Genomic DNA, 23,318 nt, shown 5'->3' with positions numbered 1-23,318 from the left:
GTCTGACACAGATGGCGCCATGTGGTGCCTGGCTTACTGACTCCAACGCTGATTGTCCGGCCCTTCTTTCTTCCTCAGGAATCCCTCCGCGCGACCGCATCACTCCAGTACCGTGTGGCGCCAGGGAGCCCTGACTGGAATCCTGAACTATTATCAACTCGACGAGTCCCCGACCGTGTAATAACGTATTGCTGGTTATTATACCGTGTATTATTACTAATTATATAGGCATTGTGCTAAAAGAGGTCTTTATAACACCCGGAGATAAGAATACAGACTCCAGAGCAGCCCCTGTGTGTTCTCCCCAACCTGTGGCGCTCCAGTTCTTCCTAAACTACAACTCCCATCATTCTCTGACAGGGTTTGTGTCTTCATACAGACCGCCACCTCAGCCTTTTACCTCAGTGTAGATACTGCCAAAAACTACGCTCAAACTATAGGGCTATGTTCACACTGAGGAATCTCAAGCTGAATCCGCACTTTTACATGCATTCCTCTTCAAATTCTGCCTGTAAAATATGTACATATCAGTGTCCCGTTGTGTTCAATGGGATTTCCGTGCAGAACGTTCCGCTTTATGCCCAAAGAATTGATGTCAGGAACCGCTGGAGAAATCCCATAGAGTTCATTGGGGCTTTGAATTTCCGCACCTATTCCATCAGAGATGAGGAAAATTTCAAGCAGAAAACTTTCCTCTTCAATTCCTCGCCTAATTTGCTGCCCGGGTGATCGCTAGATGGTCAGGGGGGCCAATAGAGGATAGCGGCGGTCTGCTGCAGCCTCTCCTATCCCACGGAGCGACAGCAGCAGATCGCTGTTATCACAGTTTGTCTTTCAACAGCGGTCTGCAACGATCAGCCGACATCGTTCATGGGACGGTAATAATCATTCCATGTAATAGGGCCTTTACAGCGCTGTCCTATGCTAAAGCTTTCATTGAAATCAATAGAAGCTGCAGGTCAGGAACCCACCACAGCTAGCTGGAACACAGAGGAAACCACACCAGTGGCGTGTGCAAAACACCAGACAAGACCCTTTCATAAATACAGACCCCAGACTAGACCACTTGACCACTTATAAATACAGACCCCAGACTAAACCCCTTATAAATACAGACCACAGACCAGACCCCTTATAAATATAGACCCCAGACTATACCCCTTATAAATACAGACCCCAAACTAAACCCCATTATAAATACAGACTAAACCCCTTATAAATACAGACTAAACCCCTTATAAAGACAAACCCCAGACTAGACCCTTTATAAATACAGACCTCAGACTAAACCCCTTATAAATACAGACCACAGACTAAATGCCTTTTATAAATACAGACCGCAGACCAGACCCCTTATAAATACAGACCGCAGACTAAACCCCTTATAAATACAGACCGCAGACTAAACCCCTTATACAGACCACAGACTAAATGCCTTTTATAAATACAGACCGCAGACCAGACCCCTTATAAATACAGACCTCAGACTAAACCCCCTTATAAATACAGACCCCAGACTAAACCCCCTTATAAATACAGACCCCAGACTAAACCCCCTTATAAATACAGACCTCAGACTAAACCCCCTTATAAATACAGACCCCAGACTAAACCCCCTTTTAAATACAGACCCCAGACTAGACCCCTTATAAATACAGACCCCAGACTAAACCCCCTTATAAATACAGACCCCAGACTAAACCCCCTTATAAATACAGACTAAACCCCTTATAAATAAAGACCCCAGACTAGACCCCTTATAAATACAGACCCCAGACTAGACCCCTTATAAATACAGACCCCAGACTAAACCCTTTATAAATACAGAGCCCAGACTAAACCCCTTATAAATGCAGACCTCAGACTAGACCATTTATAAATACAGACCCCAGACTAGACTCCTTATAAATATAGACCCCAAACTAGACCCCAGACTAGACCCCTTATAAATACAGACCCCAGACTAGACCCCTTATAAATACAGACCCCAGACTAGACCCCTTATAAGTACAGACCCCAGACTTAACACTCAGGCTGTAAACACAAACAGCTTATTTTGGAAAAATTGCCACTGCAGTTTCTGTCTAAAAACCAGAAGAGGATCCAACATAAAAAGAAATTACAAGTCCTCCCTTTATATTTTCCATCCTATTTGAATCCATTTCTGGTTTTGGCACAAAAACTGCAGTGGCAGGTTTCCCAAAATAAGCTGTGTGTGTTTGCAGCCTTAATAAATACAGACCGCAAGCTAGACCCCCATAAAAATACAGAGCCCAGGCTAGATTCTCTTATAAATACTGACCCCAGACCCTTCATAAATATAGACCCCCTTATAAAGACACCAGACCTTGCTGGTAGTTGTAGTATAACTCAAAGTTTTGGCAAGTATGACTTCCAAACCAGCTCATACTGTATAGACTATAGTGTAGATTGCCCTTAATCTAGACCCCAAATACAATTTATACACTTGACTAGATCGCCTCTATATTTAGGCCCCAGATATTACAGACCCCAGACCACATCCCCTAATTCAGACCCCACATACTGCTATAGATCACCTACCATACAAATACAGACCCCAGACCAGAGCCCCTAATCCAGACAACAGATATCCCCTCTTTATATAGACTTCAGAGCAGACCTTTTACAGACATCCTCCCCTAAATGTAGGTCCCAGGCCATCCCCAATATAATACAGACTCCAGACCAGAGCCCCTAACCCAAACACCAAATACCCTCCTTTATATACAATTCAGAGGAGATCATATACTCTCCCCCCTGTAAATTTAGACTCCAGGCCAGCCCACATATAATACAGACCATAGACCATATCTCGTTATTCAGACAGACCAGACCAACCAATGAATACAGATCCCAGATCAGATTCCCTTTAAAGTAGACCCCTTCATACAGATATGCTGAGTAGACCCCCACCTTATACAGATCATTGCCATAGAGCCCCCCCCCCCTTCTCACTGGACAACAAATCTTTTCGAATGTTTTGCTTTGTGAAGTGATTATGACAAACCCATTCGAGCTAAGAGAGAATATAACTCCTGATAATCTGTATCTCTAACAAATGTTGAGAAACGTGATTAAAAGGGTATTCCATTTAGAATTAACTTTTAATATGTTGCTGCCCAGTTGCAGAACATAACAAGCAGCCTATTCCTACCTTTTTTCCCAGTCCCCTGGAGTCTTCCCACATCTTTTTCAGTCCTCGCCTGAACGATCCCTCCTCCACCTCCGAGACTGACTCATCTGGCAGTGACGGCCCCTCAGCCAATCACTGACTGAGACAGGGCGGCATAGCGGCCAATGATTGGCTGAGGGGGTTGTCACTGCCAGAAGAGTCCATCTCAGAGATGTAGGCGGGATCGTTTAGCGGGGACCTAAGATTATGTAGGACAGTCATATCAAACTCTGGCCCGTCGTGTCATTATTTTTGGCCCGCCAGGCAATTCAGAGTTTTAATTACATCTGGCCCGCCATGGCTACTATGGGGGAGGGCTGTAATAGGTATGAGACTATTGGGAAGGGCTGGCTACTACATGAGACTATTGGGGAGGGCTGGCTACTATATTAGAGACTATGGGGGGGTGGCTACTATATAAGAGACTATGGGAGAGGGCTGGCTACTATATAAGAGACTATGGGGGAGGGCTGGCTACTATATGAGACTATGGGGGGGTGGCTACTATATAAGAGACTATGGGGAGGGTTGGCTACTATATAAGAGACTATGGGGGAGAGCTGGTACTATATGAGACTATTGGGGAGGGCTGGCTACTATATGAGACTATTGGGGAGGGCTGGCTACTATATGAGACTATTGGGGAGGGCTGGCTACTATATGAGACTATTGAGGAGGGCTGGCTACTATATGAGACTATTGGGGAGGGCTGGCTACTATATGAGACTATTAGGGAGGGCTGGCTACTATATGGGAAACTTGGTGGGCTGGCTACTATTTGGGCACTATTGGAAGGGCTGGCTAGTATGTGGGGCAATTTTGGGGGGATTGGCTATTACATGGGTTGGGGTTTAATCATATCATAGCAATTTATCATGTCATTTCATTTATCATAGTGCACAGGGCTGGGAGACGCACACCACTGACAGTGCCAGGAACAACGCACGCTGCTCTGGTAATGCCAGCACCGCGGCATTTGCTATTCAATAATTATCAAGGTTGGGCCGCGACTTTGTCCAATTTTTTAATTTTGGCCCACTGTGTATTTGAGTTTGACACCCCTGATGTAGGAGAAAACCGGAGAGGTAAGCATTACCTGTTTCTTTATGTTTGGTGCCTGGGCAGCAACATATGAAAAATTCATTCTGAGTGGAATATCCCTTTAAGTTTTGCTGATTATGAAGCATTTCAATGTTACCTGGTGACAGCAGATGCCATCCCTGAAGATTTGAAGCCAGTAATTCTCCATTTTCCTTTGATAAACGCAAGTCCCAGACCAAGTCATTCAGTTCTGGCTGTGATATAAGATGAGGATCACCAGACATACATGGCTCAAAGTCGAAATCAGCATTGTTCCTCATCTCTAATCTATCGACTGCAACGTCTTCATGACTGCTGCCTCCTCTAGGCTCCATGTCTCTGGTGGCTTTGGTACTGGAAGAGTATCATCATGTGGCACTGATCTCATAGCTGCAGGCAGATTGTCATATTCAATGGATTTCTTATTGAAACCAGAGACATTGGTTAGTTAGACAGAAGTTGGTCACACGATCCTTCAGTTTCCGCCATATCATTGGAACAGCAAACGGCATTGACCTGTGAGAACCTCTCAGCCAACCTCTAAGATCAACAGCGCATCTGGCACAACAGATGTGAGGAGCCCAGGATTTGTCTTGATCACCAATCTTGCATCCAAAGTAAAGCTCATAGGACTTCATGTTGAGCGCTGTCATGGTGCGTCTTTGGGCCTTAAAGCGACTCTAGCCACTGTGAACCCCCCCCAAACTACTTATACCTTGTTGTAACTTAGGCGAAGTCCTTTCTGGTGGTATGTTTTTTAAAGCAGGTTAGGCTTTCATGAGGCAGAAAATCCAACTTTAGCAGGGCTGCCGTGTCTATGAAGCGGACCGAGAGCGTTCGTGCCCTAGTGTAGCGCCGCCATTATGGTGTTGCTGGTCGTCTCCCCCTGCCTCCCGTGCCGCCCCCTGCCCGCCTTCACAGGGTTCCATGTGAATGCGCATGCGGCTTGGGCGCTGCTGTAGTGACATGGCCCGTCTTCCACGCCCTGTTTAGTGACGCTCTCGGCCCAGCCCCGGCTCGCATGCCTGTCAGCAGCCACCCCGCCCCATCGCATACCATGTTGGCGCACACTCCCTACGTCATCTTGTAGAGTTCTTGGGATCAGAACCCTCGCAGGCGCACTGATGCAACGGGCTTTATCAAACTAGTCTAGCCGGTCACGTCAGTGCGCCTTCGCGGGATCCGATCCCAAGGACTTTACAAGATGATGTAGGCAGTGTGCGCCAACATGGTATGCTATGGGGCAGGGTAGAGGAGACACCACAGAGGTGGCACGGACCCGGCCATGTCACCACAGCGGCGCCGAAGCTAAAAAAATGCTGCATGCGCATTCACATGGAACCCTGTGAAGGCAGGCAGGGGGAGACGACCAGCAACACCACAAAGGCGGCACTACACTAGTGCACGAACGCTCTCGGTCCGCCCCTTAGACACGGCAGCCCCGCTACTAAAGTTAGATTTGCTGCCTCAGGAAAGCCTAACCTGCTTTACAAAACTTTGCCTAAGCTACAACAAGGTATAAGTAGTTTGGGGGGGGGGGGGGGGGGAAGGGTTCCACAGTGGCTACAGAGTCGCTTTAAGCGTATACTCCATAAACGTGACAGATGGTATTGCAACTGTTCCCACAACGGCGAGACATTTCAGCTATATCAGATTTTACTGTAGTAGTCTATAGCTGCTTAGCTTTGAAATGACTTGCAGACTCTTTGCGAGCAGATTTTACATCTTCTGCAGGCAGCGTACAGACATGTTCAGGTGTGCCTAGTCTGTGACTAAAATAAAATGCATGGAAATCATGCCTTTGCTTGTCCATGTAGGGGGACATGAGACAAGTGGGGGCCCTGCTCACAAGAGCTTACAATCCATGAGGAGGAGGGACACAAGAGGCGTGATAACTCTAATTACAAGAGCTTACAATCTATGGGGAGGTGGGACACAGGAGTGAAGACCCTAATCACAAGAATGTACAATCTATGAGGAATCAGGAGACACGAAGAGTGAGGACCCTGCTCACAAGAGCTTACAATCCATGAGGAAATAGGAAACACAAATGCAGCGACCCAGGAGGAACATATTATGTGGCCAAGGTTGGTAGATTGCCCACCTCTGGATACACTTAAATGGCTGCTCTTGGTTTTAGGGTTTGTGTTGTGCAGGGTGTTGCGCATTAATAAGCACTGAGTCCAAGAAACAGGCTTAAATTTTTACTGAAAGCTTGGTAGTGCAATACAGGTATATAGGTGTTTATATATCAGTCTTGTTAGAGCAATAGACAGTCTATTAACAGTTGAGAAATCTCTATAAGACAAAGACCACTTGTAGTTCTCACTTGTACAGATCACAGCTGGGACGCTTTCAGATGGGCAAAAAGAAACTTTTGGTGAATTTAACCTTGGTACTGAGAAAAATACAGATAAGCGTTGAAACAGTCTGTGAATATAGAATATACTAACAATATGTGACAGTGACAAGATAACCCTTGGTTAAGTTTAGCAGTGGTAACTTGAGAGGAGTAGTGGGCTTATGGCTGGCTCAGGGTATTGGGGCTTTGTCTAGATCCTAGGATTCTCAGCAGTGGGGGCTTCAGAGAGGCGTTAGCTACACCCATCGGTATGAACTTCCACCTAATGCTGTCTAGGGCACAGAGTGACACAGACACAGTGATGTAGACCCTGCCTTGTGGAGAGCTAGCCATTGGGGTGACCCCTTAGGAAACCTAGCAGCCAGCAGTGGAGATTCGGCTTATTGCACTTAGCTTAACTTCTGACTTGTACCTAGATCATCAGGATGAGGAATAGCCACCCAGTGTAGACAGGGTTGTCCCTTGATCCCTTTTACCGCAGCCTTGACACCTTAAGGCAATAACTGGACATGGCTAGGAAGATAAGACTTGCAGAAAGTAGAATAATCTTTTGCAAGTCCCTCAAATGGGTCCTGGCCTCAGGCCAGGCCCTGGAAGAATCTCTGCAGCAGGCACTCTGGTATACACTCTTGTTCATACAATACTCTGGAGGATATATATATAAAGGCTTTTCAGGGGGGAATCTAATTGGACAAAAGATGTAAGCTACCCCTCTGTGATAGGAAAGTGACCTCTGAGGTAGCTGGCTCAGGGGTTGGCTAGACATAAAATCAGGAAACACTGGCTGGAGTCACATAATAATACAAAAATCAGTTAACCATTTACCTTCAGCTGTGCAAACAGTACAGTGACATCTGGTGGTGGGAGCAGCATACTACAGGCTTCAACACCAGAGCCTATAATACACAGTACCAACCTATACATGTTCTTAAAGAAGCAGTGTACACCCACTCTGGGACACTGCATAAGGAGTGAGGACTCTGCTCACAAGAGCTTATAATCTTGATGGAAATAGTGGAATACACAAGAGGAGTGAGGACCCTACTTACAAAAGCTTACAATCTATATGGAAATAGGGAGCAGTGAGGACCTTGCTTACCAGAGCTTACAACCTCTGGAAAAGGACAACATTTCCAAATGGCAACTGTGCTAGAGGCAGAAGGTGCCTTATAGGGATGGTATGAACCCGAACGCTCGGCATCAGATTCCCGCTGTCTGCCCGCTCCGTGGAGCGGGTGGATACAGCGGGAGGACCGCCTGGAAAACTGGGATACAGCGGGAATCATTACTGAGAGTTCGGGTTCGTACGAACCCGAACCGAACTCGGTTCGGACAATCCCTAGTGCCTTATATATGCTATGGTCCTGAAATCTTTTATGAAGAGGTTAGAGCATGTAATGGTAGAGGAGCAGGTGACCAGCCAGGCTCTGTATGTACAGAGCATGGAGGGAACACTGCTGATTGATAGTGGTGGTGGTGGTAGTGGGGATGCCATGATGGAGGGCACGTTTAAAACTGTGTATATCAGAAATTAGTCTGATTGCCCAGGGTAAGGTATCCAAGAAAACTGGTGCAGCATTGGTGAGGGGTTGTAGAGAGGTGCAGCACTGGGGAGAGCTTTGTGGGTGAGAGTGAGGAGTGTAAATTAAACCCAATGGGAAAACAGGGCAGTAACTGGCACAGGGTGGAGGCATTAGGGCAGTAACTGGCACAGGGTGGAGGCATTAGGGCAGTAACTGGCACAGGGTGGAGGCATTAGGGCAGTAACTGGCACAGGGTGGAGGCATTAGGGCAGTAACTGGCACAGGGTGGAGGCATTAGGGCAGTAACTGGCACAGGGTGGAGGCATTAGGGCAGTAACTGGCACAGGGTGGAGGCATTAGGGCAGTCACTGGCACAAGGTGGAGGCATTAGGGCAGTAACTGGCACAGGGTGGAGGCATTAGGGCAGTAACTGGCACAAGGTGGAGGCATTAGGGCAGTAACTGGCACAGGGTGGAGGAATTGGTGCAGTGGCTGTCAGAGGGAGAAGGCTGAGGGAGAAGTCTTCCTCATGCAGGCTGTGTTTCTCACCCAGGCAGCTTTTCTCATGCGGACGGTGCGGATAAATCCATAATGAGCAACACTGCCAGGGCTGCTAGGGACATGACAGTGATGCATACTTACCCATCCCATTCCGCACAGCTTCCCGTTCCTAGGCTGCCTGCTCTCCGTCACGGTCAGCGTTTTCACAAAATCCGCTGACGTGATGCTCCCATTAGAAATGGCCGTTCAGCATAGACCCAGATGCACGTTAGCCTGACGTTGTGAAAACGCTGGCCTGGGATTCTGCAGCTGCAATGGAGCAGGACAGGTAAGTATAAATCACTGTCATGTCCCCTGCAGCATCACACATTATGAATTTATCACGGACAACCCTTTAATATATTGAAAAGTGACTGCTTTATATATGATAGAAATAAGACAGATGACACAGGACATGGCAGCTTGCTGTGTGTGGGTTCCATGTGACTCCTGTTCAACACTGATAGTGGCTACAATTAGCATCAAGACTGGAGCAATGGAATAAAGGAAGAAGGTGTCTGGTGTGATGGGTCACATTCTCCATCATATAAATGACCGGTGCGTGCGCTTCACTTACCTGGGAGAGATGGCATCAGGATGCACTATGGGAAGAAGACAAGATGGTGGGGAAGTGTGATGGGCAATGTTCTGCTGCAGACCTTGTGTTCTGGCATCATGTGGATGTTACTGTGACATGTACCACCTACCTAACCATTATACACACCAAGACGGCCCCCATCCCCTTCATGGCAGCGGTCAGCAGGATAATGCCTTGGGGGCCACACTGCAGACCTTGCTCAGAAATAATCTGTGGGATGTGCTGGTGTAAAAAGTCACATCCATGGAGGCTGCACCATGCACCTTATAGGATCTGCTGCTGACATCTTGCAGGTAGGTGTAGGTGCAGGTACCTAAGGAAACATTGACGTGTCCCTGTCGCATTAAAAATAATTTGGATCTGTCCTGGATCCCCTACACATGTCAAAAGATTTAAAAGGTTGTAGGATTATATATAGAATTTATGTATTTTTACTGCTCCTGCTTTTCAGGATCGCTGAACCTTGAATACAGGATAACCCAATATGAAAATAATGGTAAACAATGCAGAAGTCCCTAAGATGACGGACAACAGGATCACGAATAAGATGGGACAGCAGAAAAACAGCAGGACCAGGTAAACTACACGAAATACAAGTTTATTATGGAACCAGACACGTTTACAAAATGAAAGGAAAAGCCCCAAAATATTGAATGTCAACAGGACAAACCCATCTCTGCAGGCAAATATGGCAGACAGTGTAGAATATTGTAAGCAGGGAAAGGGAATGTTGCCATGAAGTCTCTGTCACTACAGCATTAAACTGGTTACCTGCCCTGGACAGTACTCTATAGGGCTTATGGTGGGGGCTTTACTCAGGACCCCTCTAGTATCAGAGCAGAGAGATATCAGACAACTGCTGAATGTACAGTGTCCACTGTAGATAACCCATTTAAATCAAAGGTTCTGTTTGGCGCTACATGTAAACTCTGACACTCGCTTCCTCGGTTATTGTTTTTACAGTATGATCAAACAGAACTAAATCTTTGAAGACCTCGTCCTGTCGTATGTAGCGTAACCAGTTCATTACTAAAAAGTTTTGTCAATTCTTAAAGGAGAAGTCCGGCCAAAATTAATTTTTGATATGTTGTTACTTATGAAAAGTTATACAAATTTCTAATGTACATTAATTATGGGAAATGCACATATACTGCTATTTCCCTTAATTTAGTAGATCAGGAAGTGTTAGAAATATCTCTGAAGAAGTGACGTCACGACCCAGGGTGTAATTCCTATGGAGTGTCCAGCAGGGGGCGCTCTCTATATAGAAGTCTATGGGACTTTATTGTTTCTATGGGTTTCTATGTAATGTAATGTAATGTAGTGTACAGTGCTTTATTGAATGAATACATCTATGGAATACTTTGGGGAGCAAGTGTCCTTGCTCCCCAAAGTATTGCATAAATGTATTCATTCAATACACAGTAAGCCCGCCGATCCGCCGCATTTCCGCCGCATTTCCGCCGCATTCCCGCCGATCCGGACCATATACATTGAACTACAGCTCCCATCATCTGCTTCTAGTATGAACAGGTGATGGGAGCTGTAGTTGGGTAAGGGATATCACATGCCGCCGGGCGCAGGGGGGAGCCGCTCAGTACACAGCAGCTCTCCCCCCTCCTCCTTCCGGGATAACTTCCGCCTATACCAATGCTGACTCCCTGCCTGGCCGCCGCTCTCCGCTCACATATACCGGCTCCCGGCATCAGCGCGGACACCAGGATGCATCGGGAGCCGGTATGTATGGGGGGAGAGCGGAGAGCGGCGGCCAGGCAGGGAGTCAGCATTGGTATAGGCGGAAGTTATCACGGAAGGAGGAGGAGGAGGGGGGAGCGCTCCTGTGTACTGAGCGGCTCCCCCCTGCGCCCGGCGGCATGTCATATCCCTTACCCAGCTACAGCTCCCATCACCTGTTCATACTAGAAGCAGATGATGGGAGCTGTAGTTCAATGTATATGGTCCGGATCGGCGGGAATGCGGCGGAAATTCGGCAGATCGGCGGGCTTACTGTGTATTGAATGTATTGAATGAATACATTTATGCAATACTTTGGGGAGCAAGGACACTTTCTCCCCAAAGTATTCCATAGATGTATTCATTCAATAAAGCACTGTACACTACATTACATTACATTACATAGAAACCCATAGAAACAATAAAGTCCCATAGACTTCTATATAGAGAGCGCCCCCTGCTGGACACTCCATAGGAATTACACCCTGGGTCGTGACGTCACTTCTTCAGAGATATTTCTAACACTTCCTGATCTACTAAATTAAGGGAAATAGCTCTATATGTGCATTTCCCATAATTAATGTACATTAGAAATTTGTATAACTTTTCATAAGTAACAACATATCAAAAATTAATTTTGGCCGGACTTCTCCTTTAAAGGAGAAGTCCGGCCAAAATTATTTTTTTATATGTTATTACTTATGGAAAGTTAAACAAATTTCTAATGTACATTAATTATGGGAAATGCACATATAGGGCTATATTCCTTAATTTAGTAGATATGGGAGACTTCAGATTCTCTCAGAAACAGTGATTTCACGAACCAGGGGGTGTAATTACAATGGAGTGTCCTTGCTCCCCAAAGTAATCCATAAATGTATTCAACCAGAACATTTGGAAGGCACCGAGCAGGGAGGGAGAGAAGTGCATATACCTCCCCCCTCCCTCCCTGCTAGGTGCTGCTGCTGCCACATATACACTGTACTACTACTCCCATTATCTGCTCATAGTATGAGCAGATAATGGGGGAGTTGTAAGTGTGCTATCCCCATAACGAACGCCGCCGCCGCACAGCTGCTCCTCACAAGGGCTTCAGCATGCCCCCTCCACCGCTTCCCCTCCTCCTTCCAGCTAACAAGTTCTAACTATCCCGCCTCTCTCTTCTTCCAATATACCGCCTCCTGGTCCGCACTGCATGCCGGCCGGGGATAGGAAGCACCCCCACCCCGCAGGGAGCACGGTGCTCCCAGTGCTTCCTGTACCCGGCTGGCATGCAGTGCGGATCTGGAGGCGGTATATGGGAGCAGAGAGCGGCGGGATAGTTAGAACTTGTTAGCTGGAAGGAGGAAGGGAAGCGGCGGAGGGGGCATGCTGAAGCCCTTGTGAGAAGCAGCTGTGCGGCGGCGTTCGTTATGGGGACAGCACACGTACTACTCCCCCATTATCTGCTCATACTATGAGCAGATAATGGGAGTAGTAGTACTTTGTATATGTGGCAGCAGCACCGAGCAGGGAGGGAGGGGGGAGGTAGATGCATAGGCACATCTCTCCCTCCCTGCTCGGTGACCTCCAAACGTACTGGTTAAATACATTTATGGATTGCTTTGAGGAGCAAGGACACTTGCTCCCCAAAGTATTCCATAAATTCAATCAAAAACATACTGTATATTACATTTACATACACATCCATTGTAATTCTAATGGAGTGTCCAGCAGGGGTGCCCTATATATAGAAGTCAATGGTACTCATTGACTTCTATATAGTGGGCCCCTGCTGGACACTCCATTGTAATTACACCCCCAGTTCGTGACGTCACTGTTTCTGAGAGAATCTGAAGTCTCCCTGATTTGCTAAATTAAGGGAAATAGCCCTATATGTGCATTTCCCATCATTAATGTACATTAGAAATTTGTCTAACTTTCCATAAGTAATAACATAGTAAAAAATAGTTTGGGCCGGAGTTGTCCTTTAATGGCCTTTGTTTTTCAATTCATCATCCAGATTCCTTGCTGCCAGCTGAATGTTTGTTACAATGTATCAGTAGATACGAACCATCAACCAGGAGGGAGATTTGGGTTAACTCAGATCTACTTAGGCCAATTGCGGACCTGTAAGTATGGACTGTATAGGACATATTACAGTCTATGGGTCAATGTGAACTAATACGGTCTAGTCTCCATAGACTTCTATCCTGGGCATGGTCAGTGATTGCAGGCCGCACATCCGAGGCGATATCTGCCTCATTAGGCAGATAACTGGCCCGTAACAGGCCTTTTAGGTATTGAAATACTAAGGGCCATATTAGTGGTCCAAGCCAGTTTACAGAGCCTTCGCAAGGCTCAATCAGTTGTGTGGCCTGTTCCTGCAATCAGACGTTGACCATGTATCCCCTTTTACACAGGAAGATGTGTGGCCAAAAGCCGATGACATATCAGCAGGTTAGAACAGCCCGATCAGCCGACAAACAAGTGTGCTGATCCTATTACACAGGGTGATATTGGTACCCTAAGACTGAGCAGACACATAGGATAACTGTTGGCTGAAAGCTGGTTCGGCTATCTCTCCCAATCCCTCCACACAAATGCATGCTCAGCTTGGCTGGGTGGACATGTGTACTGAATGGGGAGTAGACTGCTGACAGCGTGTTGGTAGGCCACATACACATTAGATGGTTGGGAGATCTCATCAGTATTGCCGGGTTCAGTAGACACTTATCTAATGGCCAGCTTTAGTATGGGGGACATTTTATATTATGATAAGACATGGACCACCCCTCTTTACTGGCCACTGGCATCATGGCAGTCATTTACACAAAGTCATTGATGAGCTGGAGCTCGAACACTTGGAGATGTTCCTTTAGCTTTTCTCTGACGTCAGACTGTGCGCGCCGCTCCCGCATATGTTCCTGCTGTAAAGAAGAGATCCGTAGACGGAGCCGCTGTTCTCGCCTCTTACAAGCCTCCAGCTGCCTCTGAACCTTGCTCAGAGCCTCCAGGGCTGCCTCTGCTCTTCGCTTCCACAGAAGGGCATTGCCCACATGGTAACTATGCTCGTTCTGTATGTAAGCCCCAGGCGGCTGTGGAATGCGCATCATGTACGTAGAGGGAGACACAGGCCGAGGGGTTTTGTCTGCTCCCTCAGGGGGTTCTGTGTTCAGAGACATTTCGGAGATCTCTCGTACATGTGACAGTTCTAAGTCCGATAGCGGCCCGTTCATTACGGATGCAACCTCTATGTCTTCCAGGGCGGCCTCTGGATGCATCTGGTGCTCCACAGTAGTGGCCAAGGCTCCTTCAGCTGGAGCGGCATCTCCAGGAATATCAATGTTTTCAGGGCATAGTCCATGGAAGTTAACCAGATCTGGTGTGGGTACATTGTCGTAACGTCCATCAAAACACTGGTTGCTGGAAGGATCGACACTCTCCGGCGGAACTGTGTTATTGTTTACCAGGAAGTCCCTATAGAAGAAAGTAAAGTAAGTGAACACAACCGAAAAATAGATAAAGTCCATATTACACCCAGCAAAGGGAACTCACAACATATCAGCATATGGAAAATATCCTGTCCAATTTTATGCTGCCTGAGCCACAAGTCATTGGACGGTCCCTAGGGAGATGTAAGCATGGAACTCACTGGATGACCAAAGATACATGAACAGACTTACTTTTTCCTCTTTACTTTTGTTTTTATGATATTTGAGGTTTTCTTTTTCTGTGTTTTGAGCTTTGCAGTTCTCCGCAGTTTTGCTGATGGTGTAAATATTGTCGGCACTGCGTCTTCCTTCAGACGATGGTAGCCACTGTAAAAACAAGGAAGACACCAGAGATCATGTAACCTTCATTATATAAGAACTTGTTTCAAGTAGAGTGAATATTTCCCTTGTTCTCCCCTCTCCCATAGAGTGTGACTTATCTTAAAGGGGTTTCAGAAAGTTATACAGATTTGTCGGAAAAAAACCCACATAATCTTTCCAGTACTTATCAGCTTCCAGTACATTGACAAATCTGTATAACTTTCTGACACCAGTGGATGAAAAAAAATATAATTCTCAGGAGTACCCTTTAAAGGGAACCTGTCACCGGGGACACAGGCAGAAAGCCTGCCCGACCCCCGGTGCAGCCCTCGGATACTTACCCTTTCCAGCGAGTCCCGCTCCTGGAGTTGGTCCCAGGACAAAGATATCAGCGTCAGAAGCCGTGCGCTCGCTGAATGCAAATTACATGAGATGAGTTCGATGCCCATACAGAATGAATGGAGCCGTCATTCTCTACGGGCATCGGACTCATCTCAAGCCTTCGGGTGCTGATATCTTCGTCCCGGGACTGGCTCCAGGAGCCAGACTCGCCGGAAAGGGTAAGTATCCGGGGACTGCACCGGGGGGGGTCGGGCGGGCTCTGTGCCCGCGTCCGCGGTGACAGGTTCCCTTTAACTACAATTCCAGCACAGTATACTGGAAACTGGAAGCTCAGGATGAAAATGACTACAGGTCCTGTGCGTCAATAAATGGAATTTGCAGACAGTAAAGTATCGGATGTCTTTCTGGGAGGCTCCTGGCATCACTTTATATTCCTATGTATATGTGATATGCAAAAGAAGCCCGTGGAGCCTCATTTGAGAGTCTCGAAACCCAGGACTAACCAGATATCCCTCAGGGAAGGACCCAGCCAAGGGGTGGCTCCTGTAGGGAAACCACCAAAACCACCATATTAAGTGGCCCTATAAGTCAATGTAATGACAAGGGAAAAACCAAGGCCAGGTATCTATCCACAGACAGCTATTCCAGGGTGTTGCCCCTCATCAGTGTGGGGACCCTGGCACCTCTGTCAGATCGGCACTGTATCCTCTCTATTCTTAGGATTGGTGGAGGTCCCAGAGGTCATAAAGTTCTAAAGATACAATATTGTGTGAGCTTCATTTACAGTGTTTATGATTAGCTCAGAAATACATCAGAATACAATGTAAAAGATATTGAAGTGTATACCACAGCATCCCTGCAGCACAGCCACAGGTAACACCAAACGTTATCTACTTGTGACTAGGTTTGCGCTTCCTGTACAGTTTATTTAGTAGTCCTAAGTAGTATTTCTAGATTTTCAAGCCGAAAGAAGCAGAGAAGCCCACCTGATGCCCACTGCTTCAAAACAACTCTTCTCAAAGTGCTTGGAGCAGAAATACACATAGTCAGAGGAAGGGTCCCAAATCCCATTGCCACAGGGGCTTGTTCTTCTGCAGTTTGCAATCCAAAGGCTCCGCCTAGGGTCATCCTTCCTTGGAAGCCTTGTAACAAAAAGCAAAACGTATAAATATCTAACAGATTAGCGATGTGGCGATGTTTACATGTGCAGAAAGACATCAGGGGCTTTCACAGGTCCCTCCCCACTGCAGCCTTTTATCAGAGGAGGAATCCTCTATATGATTATCATATCAGCAGTGCTGTGTTGGCAAAGACTTTAGAAGAGAAGGATTTAGAAGAAGTGATTTCTGACAGCCTTAAAATGAGTCACCAGTGTAGCCACGTGGTAAGGAAAGCTAATGGTATGTTCCCCATAGAGAATGAATGGAGTGGTAGCCAAGCATGCACATTCCCATTCCATCCTAAGAGCGATACCATTGCGCCTTATCTCTCCCAAAACAAAGGGCTTGGTTGTGATTTTCCGCCACGTCTAACCCCTATGTCTACCGACATCATCTGTTGGTGGTTGTTCAGGATAGACCCATATACCTTAGATTGACAGCCAAACCGGCCACGAGCAGAGGGTTAGGAAACATAAGATCAACATTGGGAACTTTTACAGTCAGAACCTTCCAGTGATGACGATGCAACTCTGCATCATGGTGTGGGTTGAGGATAAAGGTTACCATTAGCATAAAATAAGGGCAGACCTGTGGAAGGAGATGTTGTCGTCTCTTGTCTCTCGAGAATCTCGAGTGGTGCAGCCGAGAGCTGAGCAGTGACGCGGCATCTAGAACACAAAAGAAGTAAGCAGATGTAATAAAACATTACTGGATGCAAACTAAAAAGGCGCTCCCTTCTAGCTAAGCACAGTGTCATTCTGGGATGTGGCCACTGGGGGGACTGATATATATCTGTACTACTGTATATTTCACTATACAGATCAATGACTTATAGGGCATCTGTAAACATGCAGCGCCCAAATGTCTCCCCCTCCATAATATTACAGAGTATTACAGGGCTGGTTATGGGCTGCACAGGCACACACATATCCAGCACCTTTGGTACTCCGAGTGTGGAGAAGATAACCGGGACCGCAGAGTCCCTCAGTCGCACAGTCTGTCCAGTCCGGTCAAACTGTTTATCCTGGAAGTGCTGGGAGCACAGGGAGCTGTGAACAGACGGGGTCCAGTCACTGCCGACAGCCGCGTGCGAGTGAGACACCGCATCCACCCACAGCGTCCGGCGAGACTCTTCTTTTGGAAATCTAGAAATAAAAAAAGAAAACAAAATGAGTCCATACATCGGATAACAGAGACAATAGCCCCAGGGTTCACTCCTGTATGTGTCAGCCATAAAGGGATTGTTCACCAAAATTGGTTTTCTATTTCAAATCAACTGGTGCCAGAAAAAGTGTAATTTAAATTTGTAATTTACTTTTATTTATAGAAAAAAAAAAGTCAGTACTTATCAGCTGCTGTATGTCCTGCAGAAGGTGGTGTATTCTTTCCAGTCTGACACAGTGCTCTCTGCTGCCACCTCTGTCCATGTCAGGAACTGTCCAGAGCAGCAGCAAATCCCCATAGAAAACCTCTCCTGTGCTCTATACTGGAGAGAATATACTTCCTGCAGGATATACAGCTGCTGATAAGTACTGGAAGACTAAAGATTTTTTTAGTAGAAGTAAATTACAAATCTCTGGCACTTTCTGGCATCGGTTGTTTTAAAAGAAAAAACAATTAGGTGAACTACCCCTTTAAAGGGGCTTTCATGTTCAGACCACCTTGAAAAGACCCCAGCAGTAAGCCCTGCTTAAAGGGGTATTCTCATCTCTCTTGGATTCAGCTTGGCACCACCATGTCCTGCTCTCGCTTACTGGGGGGAGTGAGGATGAGAAACAGCAATGCTGAGCTGAACTGGCTGGAGACGTGTGATCTCAGGGAGACAGATACCTGAAAATCATACATGCTGCCTCCTGAGGTCCCGACCACCCCGGGGTGTCAGCAGCCAATACTCACAAAGAAGAGAGCGGTCCACTACATGGGATGAGAAGAGGGCCAAAGGCTAAAGTAAGCAACGTGCATTAAAAAGCATTGTATCTATGAAATAGTAAATGTTCTGGAGATGAGGACAGCACTTACAGCTCCTCAGTCACCCAGAGGGCTTCTTTGTTTCACATCACTGGTCAGTTGCTGAGGGTCTTCAATAGTGACCTACCTTTACAAATTACCATCTATGCACAGGATCAGTAGGGATCAGGGCATGGCAGAGGTCACTTAACCCTTTGAGGACCAGGCCCAAAATGACCCAGTGGACGGGGCAAATTTTTATTTATGTGTTTTTGTTTTTTCCTCCTCGCCTTCTAGGAGCTCTAGTGCTTACAGTTTTCTATCTACAGCGCCATGTTAGGGCTTGTGTTTTTTACAGAAATAGTTGTACTATGGCATCTTTCATTTTACCATAACATGTATGATGGAATCCCAAATATATTATTTATGAAGATATAAATTGGTGAAATTGTAAAAAAGAATGCAATATGGTAACTTTTGGGGGGTTCCTGTGTCTACGTAATGCACTATATGGTAACAGCGACATGACACTATTCTATAGGTCAGCCCGAACACAACCATATGCAGGTTACACAGATTCTCTAATGTTATATATATTTTTTTAAATGAAATCCTTTTTTGCAATTAATTATTAATAAAACAGGCCTATTGTGACGCTTATAACGGTTTTATTTTTTCACCTACGGGGCTGTATGGGGTGTCATTTTTTCTGCCATGATCTCCAATTTTTCTTAATACCATATATGTGAAGATCGGACATTTTGATCACTTTTTCAAATATAATGTAACAAAAAAAAAAACAACAATCGGTAATCCGCGCACTTTTTTCCCTCTTTTCGTCTACGCCGTTCCCTGTTCGCAATGACGCTTGTTATATTTTAATAAATTTGACGCTATGGTATACAATATGTTTATTTATTTATTTTTATATGTTTTATTTATATAATGGGAAAGGGGGTATTTAAACTTTTATTGGGGGAGGCGCTCTGGGGCATTTAAAAAATAAATTTTTACTTTTTTTTTTTTTTAAACACATTTTAAGTCCCCCTGGGTGACTTTTACATGCATTTATTAGATTATACACACTGATCATTGCCATGCCATTGCTAGGCAGACTTAAACATCAGAGCGCACGGAGGAAGCTGAGAGACCTCCGGCTGTCCGTTAATACGATCGGGACCCCCGCAGTCACACTGCAGGGGTCCGATCGGTAAGTGACAGGGGACTGCCCCTGTCACACTTAAACGCTGCGGTTGCGACACGATTGCGGCGTTTAAGGGTTAATGACGCTGCAGCCGGCCCCCACCTGCTATGAAGCGTGCTCCGCTCTGGAGCGCGCTTTAAAGCTCAGGACGTACCAAGTCGAAAAGTTATACAAATCACCAATATAAACTTATTACAGAAAATGCTTATTAAGAGCTTTTTTCCCTGCACCTACTACTGCATAAAGGCTTCACTTCGTGGATAACATGGAGATGTCACTTCCTGGGTAACATGGTGATGTCACTTCCTGGATAACATGGTGATGTCACCTCCTGGATAACATGGTGATGTCACTTCCTGGATAAACATGGTGATGTCACGACCCGACTCCCAGAGCTGTGCGGGCTGTGGCTGCTGGAGAGGATGATGGCAGAGGGATGCTTAGTGTCCCTCCAGTGCCCTGTGTCCCCCTGCCATCATCCTCTCCAGCAGCCACAGCCGCACAGCTCTGGGAGTCGGGTCGTGACATCACCATGTTTATCCAGGAAGTGACATCACCATGTTATCCAGGAGGTGACATCACCATGTTATCCAGGAAGTGACATCACCATGTTACCCAGGAAGTGACATCACCATGTTTATCCAGAAAGTGACATCACCATGTTATCCAGGCAGTGACATCACCATGTTATCCAGGAAGTGACATCACCATGTTATCCAGGAAGTGACATCACCATGTTATCCAGGAAGTGACATCACCATGTTATCCAGGAAGTGACATCACCATGTTATCCAGGAAGTGACATCACCATGTTATCCAGGAAGTGACATCACCATGTTATCCAGGAAGTGACATCACCATGTTATCCAGGAAGTAAAGCCTTGATGCAGTAGTAAGTGCAGGAGAAAATCACTTTATAAGCATTTCCTGTAATAAGTGTATATTGGGGATTTGTATAACGTTCGGGGGGCAATACAATACTTAAACAAAAAGTTTCGCAGGACTTCTCCTTTAAATGATGGCCATTTGACCACAGGGACGGTCATTAACCCCTTAGCGACCCATGACGTATCTGATACGTCATGGCTCCGCGGGGGGTGTTCAGAGCGGGGTCCCGGCGGGACCCCGCTCTGAACGGCGCTGATCCCGGCTGACACGTGCAGCCGGGCAGTGCCTCTGTTAGCCGGCGCGGGTCCCGTTGCCGCGCCGGCTAATTAAGCACTTCAATGCAGCTGTCAAACCTGACAGCTGCATTGAAGTGCTTTATGCACAACATCCCTGGTGTCTAGTGGGTCGGATCTCCCCCCCGCGATGCGATCGCGGGGGGGAGATCCGTTCTTCTGGCCGTGCCGGGCCTCAGCATCGGAATGACGCTGATCCCGGCTCGGCAGTAGATTGCTATGGCCTGCAGCAGTCCATAGCAATCTATGACCGATCTAATCGATCTTTGCTGTGTATATACACAGCATTGATCTCTATGAGAGATCAGTGCTGTGTATATACAAGTCCCCCAGGAGGGCTTCTAGTTACAGTAAAAAAAAAAGTAAAAAAGTGTTTTTATTAATAAAAAATCCCCTCCCCTAATAAAAGTCCAAATCACCCCCCTTTTCCCATTTCATAAATATAAATTAATAAATAAATAAACATGTTTGCTATCGCCGCGTGCGTAATCGCCCCAAACTATTAATTAATCACATTCCTGATCTCGCACGGTAAATGGCGTAAGCGCAAAAAAATCCCAAAGTGCAAAATTGCGCATTTTTGGTCGCATCAAATCCAGAAAAAATGTAATAAAAAGACGTATATACGCAATCAAGGTACCGATAGAAAGAACACATCATGGCGCAAAAAACTGACACCTCACACAGCCCCATAGACCAAAGGATAAAAGCGCTATAAGCCTGGGAATAGAGAGATTTTAAGGAACGTATATTTGTTAACAATGGTTTGAATTTTTTACAGGCCATCAGATACAATATAAGTTATACATGTTATATATCATAGTAATCGTAACGACTTGAGGAACATGCATAACAAGTCAGTTTTACCATGGGACGAACGGCGTAAATGCAAAACTCCCCGAAATCAAAACAAATTCGTTTTTTTTTCAATTTGACAGCGCAAATTATTTTTTTCCGGTTTCGCAGCATATTTTATGGAAAAATAATGCCTGTCATTGCAAAGTACAATTGGTTTCGCAATAAATAAGCGCTCATATACGTCTCTAGGTGAAAAAATGCAAGCGCTATGGACTTTTAAACATAAAATGGAAAAAGCAAAAGCGCAAAAACGAAAATTGGCTTGGACCTTAAGGGGTTAATCATGAAAATGGCGGTCTGTTGTGTAAATTGAGTGGTGGTCTATACTGTGACTACCACTAGCCGAGTGCTGTGCTCCGCTGCCTGGAGAGGGAATGGAGTCACAGTGCACAAGCATACACAGGGGTCCCAGCGGTCAGACCCCCACCCTCACCCCTGATATCCTATACTGTACACCCATTGTGTCCTGACATCCGGAGGGGTCGGAGTGACGTCACTCACCGGTGGAAGGTTATCCCCTTGCGTTTGGTCTGCGCGGTCTGGCGGTTGACACAGTTAGCAGCAGAACATGATCGCACCATCTCGTTGCGGTCAGGCGTAGATCCTGTCTGGTGGCGACAAGAAAGACACAAATCAGATTATAACACAGCCGCTGCAAAACATTGTGGTCATGTGACATTACTACGCTGTCCTATAGGTCACATGACCGGCATTCTACCGTTCCATCTTTCTAACGTTCCATTCATTCGCGCCTCGCTATCTCCTCCGTCAGTCATGTGATCGCAATTCAAGTCAATACAAAAGTTATTATGGTGCTGCTACACTGCGACGACCCCTCTGCTCCGCTGTGACCAGGCATGCTGGGAGTTGTAGTACCACAGCAGCCCCGGGTCACTATCTCTGCACATATAAGGGGGTACAGGCCGCTATATAGGGAGACAGACTGATAGGAGAGGCTGGGGGTTGTAGTAGTGGATGACAGGACACATGAGACCTCTGCTGAACGTAAACAAACATGGCCGCCTCCTCCTCCTCCTCCCACAGCCGAGGTACCTGCCCGCTGTATACACACAAACACCGAGTCCCGGCTCATCCGTCTCCAGCCGCCCTCATCCTCCTCCCTTCCCATCCACCGTACACCGGCCTCATCCAGAGCACACACAGCCCGCCCGCTCCTCCGCTATATCAGCACAGCGCCGACTGCTGGCGGGAGGAGCGCACTGCAGCGCCATCTGCCTGCGCACATACTGTACTGTACAGAATATTCCCCAACCTGTAGCATCTCCCATCATGCCCTGGGGTTGTAGTTGTAGCAGGACAGGAAATGTTATCTTTCAATAGCTGCAGTTGCCCATATAAAAGCACAATACAAGGGGTGCAATACTGTTCACACATCACTATAGCCAGGGGGGTCAAAGTCTTGGCCCTCCAGCTGCTGCAAAACTACAATTCCCACCATGGAGTGGTGGGTACACCCCAATAACTATCACTGGCTCTATAACTTGTCATGTGACCCTGAGTATCAATTACAGATGAAGTTTCCGTATTGTCTGCTGAGGCATCAGACTTTTCTTGAAGGGCGGCTCTTAGGTCATTTTTGGGTTTTTGGGTACTGAATTACATGGTGACTTAGCTTATTGGTTTATTATAGGATTCAGGTCTGGAGAAAGTGTATGCCCCTCCATGTGAGGTCCCCCAGTCTCCAGCAGCTGCTCCATGTGAGGTCCCCCAGTCTCCAGCAGCAGCGGCTCCATGTGAGGTCCCCCAGTCTCCAGCAGCAGCCGCTCCATGTGAGGTCCCCC

General features: G+C 46.5%; 1 protein-coding gene and 1 long non-coding RNA gene across 3 annotated transcripts; one reads left to right on the top strand and one right to left on the bottom strand.

Annotated features, from left to right (window-relative positions):
* The first annotated feature begins 88 nt into the window (after positions 1-88).
* LOC138770102 (uncharacterized) lies at positions 89-15,089 on the top strand. The gene is made up of 3 exons (XR_011359396.1): positions 89-177; positions 9,748-9,872; positions 14,276-15,089. It is a non-coding gene; the product is annotated as an uncharacterized lncRNA (long non-coding RNA).
* THAP7 (THAP domain containing 7) lies at positions 12,948-22,691 on the bottom strand. Of its 2 annotated transcripts, none has more exons than XM_069949036.1 (7): positions 22,570-22,691; positions 22,018-22,124; positions 17,264-17,471; positions 16,915-16,994; positions 16,153-16,308; positions 14,696-14,830; positions 12,948-14,489 (listed from the first exon to the last, which is right to left on the bottom strand). In XM_069949036.1, the coding sequence occupies exons 2-7, from the start codon at positions 22,095-22,097 to the stop codon at positions 13,838-13,840; spliced, it is 1,311 nt and encodes a 436-aa protein (XP_069805137.1). In that variant the 5' UTR covers positions 22,098-22,124; positions 22,570-22,691; the 3' UTR covers positions 12,948-13,837. The 2 variants fall into 2 exon arrangements, with proteins under 2 accessions (XP_069805137.1, XP_069805136.1); XM_069949035.1 differs by having other exon boundaries at positions 22,589-22,684.
* Between the last annotated feature and the right edge of the window lie 627 nt (positions 22,692-23,318).

This window comes from Dendropsophus ebraccatus, chromosome 12 (genome assembly GCF_027789765.1).
Source record: "Dendropsophus ebraccatus isolate aDenEbr1 chromosome 12, aDenEbr1.pat, whole genome shotgun sequence".
Classification (NCBI taxonomy): Eukaryota; Metazoa; Chordata; class Amphibia; order Anura; family Hylidae; genus Dendropsophus; species Dendropsophus ebraccatus.
Note: the sequence above shows the minus strand (reverse complement) of the source record. Positions and strands in the feature narration are given on the sequence as shown.